The sequence below is a fragment of the Arachis hypogaea genome, chromosome 15, assembly GCF_003086295.3.
Source record: "Arachis hypogaea cultivar Tifrunner chromosome 15, arahy.Tifrunner.gnm2.J5K5, whole genome shotgun sequence".
Classification (NCBI taxonomy): domain Eukaryota; kingdom Viridiplantae; phylum Streptophyta; class Magnoliopsida; order Fabales; family Fabaceae; genus Arachis; species Arachis hypogaea.
Genome location: NC_092050.1, coordinates 126370603 through 126379051, shown reverse-complemented (window position 1 = coordinate 126379051; position 8449 = coordinate 126370603). Strand labels below are relative to the sequence as shown.

Here is an 8449-nt window from a genome sequence, read left to right as displayed (position 1 = left end):
ATTATTATTATTATTCCCCTCGTATATCATCATCTTTTATTTTACAAAGATAATCATTAAATGACAAAGATATTATTTCTTTTTTTCAAGATTTCAAAAACTAAATTCTTTTGTGACAATAATATTTTAGTGAATTGAATATTATGAACAGATAATATGTTCGCGTTTTCCATTTTATAAATGTATTTCAATGCCTTACACTAACATAAATATGATCCTCCAAATCCTCCTTGAAGTAAACAACAATATGTGAAATTGCATTGTTCAGAATTACAATGATGAAACCCTTGGAACCTCAATTGGGAAGTTGTGGATCTCATCAGTCCAAGGATTTTTTTCTTTAATAGGGTTAATGGTCTTGAGAGCTTTCCATACTGCACTATTGCACTTGAATCCAGAACCAAATGCTATTTGCCATACTCTATCACCCTTTTTGACCCTTCCTTTGGCTTCTGTGTAAGCCAATTCATACCATAACGAGCTGCTAGACGTGTTTCCAAAACGATAAAGGGTCATTCTGGATGGCTCCATATGCCATGGAGATAGCTGCAAGTTCTTCTCCAACTCATCCAAAACGGCCCTGCCTCCTGCGTGAATGCAAAAGTGTTCGAATGCAAGCTTGAAATCTGGAATATATGCTTTGACTTTCATCTTTAAAAGTTTCTTGGCAACCAATGTTGCAAAGAATAGCAATTGCTCAGATGTTGGAAGCACAAGAGGGCCTAATGTGGTGATGTTGGATTTCAAAGCATCCCCTGCAATTGTCATAAGGTCTTTTGATAATGTGACACCAACTTTGCCATTGGCATCATCTTCTTGTGTAACGCAGCTAAAGCTCTTGTCTTCACTGGCCTTGTTCGTGCGAACAGTGTGAAACAATTGGTATTTCGACCGTCTCCAGTCGGATCTTTTGTTGGAAAGTAGAATTGCAGCTCCTCCCACACGGAACAAACAATTTGAGACGAGTTTCGATCGATCATTTCCAGTATACCAATTCAAAGTAATGTTCTCCGTACTAACTACCAATGCATATGAGTTGGGATGTACTTGGAGAAGATCTTTAGCAAGATCAATCGATATAACTCCAGCACTACACCCCATTCCACCCAAGTTAAAGCTCTTTATATTCCCTCGGAGCTTATAGTGATTGATAATATTTGCAGACAGGGATGGAGTTGGATTGAACAGGCTACAATTTACAATCAAAATCCCAATGTCTTTTGGATTTATTGAAGTCTTTGCTAACAGATCATCCATTGCACCAAACATTACATCCTCGGCTTCTTTCCTAGCTGTACTCATTGAAGGGTTTGGAGGAATGCAAAGGACAGCCTCAGGAAGATAAGTGTTGTCCCCAAGACCAGATCTCTCAAGAATTTTTCGTTGGAATTCGAGATTTTCCTCTGTGAAAAAACCACTCATTCGAGATTGCTCCATAAATCTTTGTTTTGAGCATTGCATAGATTCTTTGGCCTTGTAGGTGGAAAAATCGATAAGGTACACCGGCCGCGGTCGAGTCACAAAGTATAAGGTTGTTAAAAATACAAGGAGGTTGGAGCATAGAATAAGAAATACCAAGTTATATTGTAGATGCTCCCAAATATCATAAACATCTTTTATTGTGAAAGTGGACAGCTCCGCAAGTATAATTCCCACAAGAGGGGAAAAAAAGAGGTACATTCCATGGGTTATGAGGTAATGATAACCAAGCTTTACATACTTCAGTTTAACGGATTTCTTGAAGCCAGGAAGATTCTGTGTGGATGATTGCATCGATGGCGTCTTTGATTTTGTCTCTGCTATTTTACCCTTTTCTAAATTTAAATCAATTTTGGTTGCACGATATTAATTTCTATAAATGAAGATGAATATATATATGTAAGTAGCTGAAATTGATGTTTTGTAGCTTACAATGAAGATTCATGTAACAATATTAATAAAAGCTAGCTTTCTTAGACAAATTCATGTACCCACTCAAATTCAATTTTGATATGAATTTGCATCCATGCAAATTTAAGCATATATGCAGTGATGTTAATCATTTTGCTATTAATGAAAATTTAATAAATATATAAATAAATAAGATAAATGCATTACCATTAGACAAATTGCATTTTCATTCCTTATTCATATGGAAGAGTTCAATTTACCAATTTAATATGCCAGAAACTCATTTCCAAAAGGGTAAAATGAAAAGAAAGATTGAAAGGGAATTTTAATTACCTTAAAATGTCAAAGTCATTGAAGAAAGTAGGAGCGTCGCCCTCGAAAATGAAGAGACAAGTGAATTTAAGCGACAGTAAATAAAGAAAATATATAAAAAAAAAACTCAATAACGGTCTAATGTGGTAAACAGAAGATCGTTACATGCATTATTATATTAGTTGGTAGACATACATATAAACGTCTGTTTTGTTAGGGTGTTAGAAAGGAATGAGAGAAAGCTCTCAAGGAATGCTGGACATCAAATCAGGGGATGTATTATACGCGTAGCATAAATGCATGTTCAAATTTATTCCTATATTATGCACCATTTTTATGTATTAATTTATATATTTTAATTTTTGTATTAGAATTATTTGATAAAAAGTGAAAAAGATAAAAAAAATCTTTTATAGCATAAAAAAGTGTACAAGGAAGTGTACTAAAAAAAAGTAGTACAAATATCATTTATATTTTTATATAGAATAAAGTATACCTTTTGTCCTTAATGTTTGTAATATTTTTTAAAATTATCCCTAACGTTTAATTTCATTCAATTTTGTCCCTAACATTTTCGATTCATTCAATTCTATCCCTCACATTTTCAATTTCTAACAAAACTATCCTTGAAACTTTTCAATTTTGTCCCTAAAATTTTATATGAAATTAACGTTCAACGATAATTTTGATACAAATCGAAAACGTTAAAAACAAAATTTTAATAAAACTAAACATTAAGGATATTTAAAACAAATCACAAACGTTAGAAACAAAAAAAACATAATTTATCTTTTTAGATATTATTATTCAATTTGAACATTTTTATTACCACGTGTCACTATATCTTTTTTTCTAATATTTTTGTTTTCATTCTTGCTAATATGGTTTAATTTGATGAATCGGTCTCAACATTCCTCGTACTTTTTCATATTATAAAAGCATTCATGTCTTTAAAAGATCCAAAGATACTTTTTTCACCTTAGAATTGTTCTCATATGCTGTTGTATTTGGGCGGAATGTGATATTCTATTTGTCTCCACTATTAAGATATAATATAAATGAGAAATGCTAGATTAAGGGAGTTACTTATTTTATATTCTCTCTCTTTCCTCTAAAAACTGAATAAAGGACAATATATAAAGGATACCTAGTTGCATTGTATATAAATTATGTGAACGGCCAAGATTTTGAAAGTTTTTTTTTTTGGACTTGAATTTCTTCTTTTTTTCGTTTCTGTAAAAGTGAGGGCCTAAGACCAAGAACAAAAAAGAAACTAAGATAAACGGGGAAAGTGAATCCCACTTCTATCAGCAAAGAAGGCTAAAGAGATCGATGTAGGAGAGTGTTCCCATTCCACGCGGTTACTATTCTGATTCAACATTAAGTAAGCTAACCCATCTGCCACCTGGTTTACCTCTCTATAAGCATGTCTGATTACCACTTGTCAATTTTATGCAAAGAGCGACACAATCTTTCTTATTGGATGAGTGAGACTGGGATGGAACTTCGGGGGATTTCTAACTAACTCAATGGCCCCTTGCGAGTCACTCTTAATGATAAGCTTGGGGATTCTCTTCCTCTTAGCTATCTGGAGTCCCATAAGAATAGCTTCCACCTCTGCCTGAATCGCTTTGACAGTTCTCAACTTGCACCCATATCCCAAGATCCAACCACCCACACTATCTCTAAACACCCCTGCAAAACTAGCAGGTCCAAAGTTACCTTGCGAGGTTCCATCAATATTAAGCTTGACCCACTGATCAAGAGGAGGTTGCCAAACCAGTGAAATGTTAACTCGTTGCAGATTCCCATCCTCCCCTCTTGTAGTTTCCCTTACTTCTCTAGCTAACCTTTTGATTTTCATCTCTTTGGTCCTCAAAGGATAACTCTTGTTCTAGTGAATGAATTCATTCCTGAATTTTCAGATCGACCAAGTAGCAATCGTAAACAGACCTTCGAATCTATTTCACTATCATTACCAAAATCCAGACTGAAATTAGCTAGAATCCAATCTTGCAGTCCGAGATTGAAGAATTCTCCCACCCTTTGAGGATTTAGCAGCAAGGTCCATACAACAGAAGCTCCAGGGCAGTCTCTAATGACATGGATAGGGGTATCAATGTCCGGGTCACAATACAGGCAATTCTGGTTATTACCTCATCTCCACTTTGCAGTCTTGGCCGCTGTTAGAATTCCTCCATGAGTTAATTGCCAGACAAAAATTTTTGCTCTTTGGAGACCCTTCCATTCCCAGATACTCTGCCATATCTTGTTATGGCTTTGAGTCTAGTTCATGAGAATCCTGTAGGTATGTTTTATCATAAAGATCTCTTTTGGATTTGGCCTCCAAATCAATATATCGTTTCCTTAATTTTTTGATGGGGGAAGAGTGTTCAAAATTTTCGAAAGATAAAGATTTGGAAGAAGATGATCCAATTCATAGAATTTCTAACTTTCATCTCTATTCACATAGGCATTCATTTTTTGGTTTGCCTCCTCACACGACAAAATAGGAGAGGCTACATTCGCAAGGATAATTCTATAATCCATCCACTGGTCCTTCCAAAAAAGATACTCTCCCCATCACCTATCAAGTGACCTATATTTGTTGTTACCATATTCCATATCTCAGCCAGACTTCTCCAAAGGATAGAGTCTCCACCCTTAGCAATAATGGTATGTTACAAATTATGATGTCTATCGTATTTTCCTATTAAAACTTGAGCCCAGAATTGATTTTGTTAATTGATCAATTGCCATCCTCTTTTGACAAGGAATGCTTCACTAACTTTGTCTAGCTTTTTTATTTCCAACTTCCCTTCTCCTTTAGGTTTGGTAAGAATCTCCTATCTAATGAGATGGACTTCTTTGGAGGTGCTATCATGCCCCCAAATGAACACGCGTTGTGAATTCTCAATAGCCAGACAAGTACTCTTGGGGAGGCAATCGTGTTGCATAGGATAAATAGCCATAGCACCAATTACCGATTGAGCCAAGGTAATCCTCCCAACCATAGATAAACAATTAGTCTTCCAGCCCTGGAGCTTAGCTTTAATCTGATCAATAATATACCAAATCTATTATTTTTTCTTCCGGAGTTGTGGATAAAAGCACCAAGATATCTACCAATCTCTTTGACTTCTAAGTACCCACTTATGTGAGTGATGTTCTGTCTAGTCTCCGAAGGCACATTCCTTGAGAAAAAAAACATTGGTTTGTGCTTGGTTAATAAGATGGCCAGATTCTTCACAGAAATCTTTCAGGATACTCATAATGCTACGCATTTGATCTGACGTAGTCTCTGAGAAAAGGATTAAATCATCAGCAAACATAAGGTGAGACATATTTGGGGCCATTTCTACCTGCATTCATTGGTCTCCAGATTTTCTTTTCAACAGCTTCAGAGATGATGTACGACAATTTATCCATACAGATGACGAATATATAGGGGTACAAGGGAACCCCTTGTCTAATACCTCTAGAGGGAACACACTCATCCGTTTTTTGACCATTCCACAAAGTGGAGAAGCTGGTAGAAGTCACACAGTTCATGATGATGGTACACAACTCTGAGGGAATACCGAATTGGGTTAGGGAAAACTTTATGAAACTCCAAGCTAGTTTGTCATAAGCCTTAGTTAAATCAATTTTAATTGTCATAAAGCCCTTGCTACCTCTCATCTTTCTCATCATATGAACTATTTCTTAAATAATAATGATATTGTCATGAATATTTTTGCTAGGAACAAAGCTAGATTGATGGGGAGAAACTCTATTTTTGAGGAAAGGCTTTAATTTTTCCACCATGATCTTCGAAAAGCCTTTGTACAAAACATTGCATAACGTGATATGGGTCAAAATTGGGAAAGGAATTCTGGTTTATCCACCTTTGGAATGAGTACAAGCAGGGTCTTGTCAATAAACTTCACTTCCTCTGGGTTCCTCCAAATATTCAATATCACCTCTTTTACATCCCTATAAATGTCATTCCAATACATAAAATCTAGGAGTTCAGAGTGGCTTGAAACCGGCGGCTAAGTTGTTGAAAAGTTTTTTTTTTTTTAGGTCTGCGATTATTGAAAATTATTTAAACTCATACATTGTCTTCTTTATCTATATGCAATGAAAGCTTGGTCTGTGAAAATATGCTCTTCAGTCAAGCCATTTTTAAAAATGGGCCCAATCATGTTTGTGTAATCATTGAAAAAACTAATAATTTTCGGTCATCATGAAATGAATAAAAAATTATGCTAATTAAATGGAAAGACCACTGACAGCAGAGGCCTAGCATAGATGGCATATCTGTATGTTTCTTTAATGTTGCACTGAGGTTTAAATTTTGGGTAATGCTACCGTGCTGAAAGCAAATTTTTTTAGCATGTGAGGAAGTGATGTGTCGTCATTAGATGAGTGACGCGTATGAGTACTGTGATCATATCCACGGACAATTTCTGTCACAGTCAGAAGGATGTAGAAAAGTGATTAGGTAGAATATATTAATGTTATCTTAATGCTTGTGATTATGTTTATTGGGCTTTTTGATGAGCTAGCCAAATTATTTTTTTAAGTATGGACTAAGTTTTCAATATGAGTTTATGGAAAAAAAACTTATTCGATTGACATTTTTATGACAATACAAAAATTGATCTCTTGAAAAATAACCTTGTATTTATAACATATAAATAATATACAATGATATATGCTTTTATATTATAAACAAAAAAGTGTAAGATTAATTTGTTGTCGAATAATTTATTATTTATAAAGCAAGGATATATATATATTTTTTCAAAGAAAGTTATAATAAAGAATTTAAATAGGTATTTAAAATAAGTTTTTAAATGTATTTTATTTTATTATTTTTTATTTATTATTTACGACATAAAAATATATTTTTAAAGTAAGTCATCATTATAAGAAATTTAAACAAGTATTTAAAATTAATTTTAGTGACTAGGTAAAGGAATTTTTACAATGTTTAATTCATAAATCATGGAGAAATAAGTTTTAAAATATGATATTTAATTAATCAAAAGTTTTTTATGAATATTTTTATAATTTAATTTAATACACTGTCAGTGTAAAATAATTTTATACGTACATCTAATAATTACATAAGATCATATAGTAAAAATAACTATATTTTGTATTGATTATGTGAATAGTCATAAAAAAAATAAATAAATATCATTGTATAATAATGTAAAATATTTTACATTGTCAATGTATCTCCAAAGATCCAACATATTTGTACGTAAATTTATATAAAATTTAAAAATCAAAACGTCAAGAAAGAGATATATATAAAAAAAAAGTGAGATTTAAATTTAAATTAGACGAAAATTTGGGAAAGAAAAAAAGTTGGACAATTATTAAAATAATTGAGAGATTAATACTATTTTTTAATTTTATTGAAACTTTCTAAAATATTAAAGTGGGTGGACACGGTAAATATTTGATTTTATCTATATTATTATTATTGGACCAAACCTACTTTTAATTATTTCATGGACCAACAAAACATTTAAGCTAAATTTAAACTCAAAATTCTGATTACAATAAAATACATTTAAAAACGTTCGGTAAGTCGGGTACCGGACGGTTCGGGTTAGGACCCTGAGGTCAATGCTTCGGATGGTGGAGAAGCTCGTCTGGCCGTGGTTTCCAGGTTCCGGGTGAGCGAGGTCCCGAGCACTTCTGATGGAGAAAGGGGGGGTGCCACCTGCAAAGACACTCCGACGCCCTTGTCAGAATATGTGCAGGCGGAGAGGGAATGATGTGTGAAATGTGACGTACCTTGGGGGGAGAGCCAGTCTCCCCCTTATATACATGTCAGTGGTGGGCCCTTCGAATAGGCAGGCCCATGTCCCCAAAGGGGTTATCCCACGGCTGTGAGTGAGCCGTACGGGACGCGTGTCCGGGTCGGGTGGAGGACGCACCATTGGGCCGGCGAGAACTCGGGTCGAGTTGACCCGCATGAGTTTGGGCCAGGCCGTAACAGTGCCCCCGACGCGTCAGCAATGGCTCTGGGGGCCATTGATGGCGCGTGATGTTTACGCTCGTGCGTTGTCGTTGGGTCGGCTGATCGTGGGGGAACGCGTCTCTTGTGCGCGTGTCTCTTGATCTGCTGTGGCATCTGTTTGCCATTTCGTTCTCCGCGCTGGGCATTTAATGCTCATAATGATTTGAAAAAACCCGCGCGCAAAGACTATTTTGCCCTCGCTTCCTTTCGCGCTTTTGGGGGTGC

At 35.0% G+C, this 8449-nt stretch overlaps 1 protein-coding gene and 1 long non-coding RNA gene across 2 annotated transcripts; one reads left to right on the top strand and one right to left on the bottom strand.

Moving 5' to 3' along the window:
* Positions 1-270: 270 nt before the first annotated feature.
* On the bottom strand, positions 271-1773 carry LOC112750613 (3-ketoacyl-CoA synthase 11-like). The gene has a single exon (XM_029292962.2). The coding sequence runs from the start codon at positions 1771-1773 to the stop codon at positions 271-273; it is 1503 nt and encodes a 500-aa protein (XP_029148795.2).
* Positions 1774-3710: 1937 nt separating this feature from the next.
* On the top strand, positions 3711-5952 carry LOC114925272 (uncharacterized). The gene is made up of 4 exons (XR_011872227.1): positions 3711-4510; positions 4676-4878; positions 5033-5537; positions 5636-5952. It is a non-coding gene; the product is annotated as an uncharacterized lncRNA (long non-coding RNA).
* Positions 5953-8449: the final 2497 nt, after the last annotated feature.

What these genes read in the sequence shown, in the direction of transcription:
- LOC112750613 (XM_029292962.2), bottom strand. Translation starts at nt 1,773, where the DNA reads ATGCAATCATCCACACAGAATCTTCCTGGCTTCAAGAAATCCGTTAAA.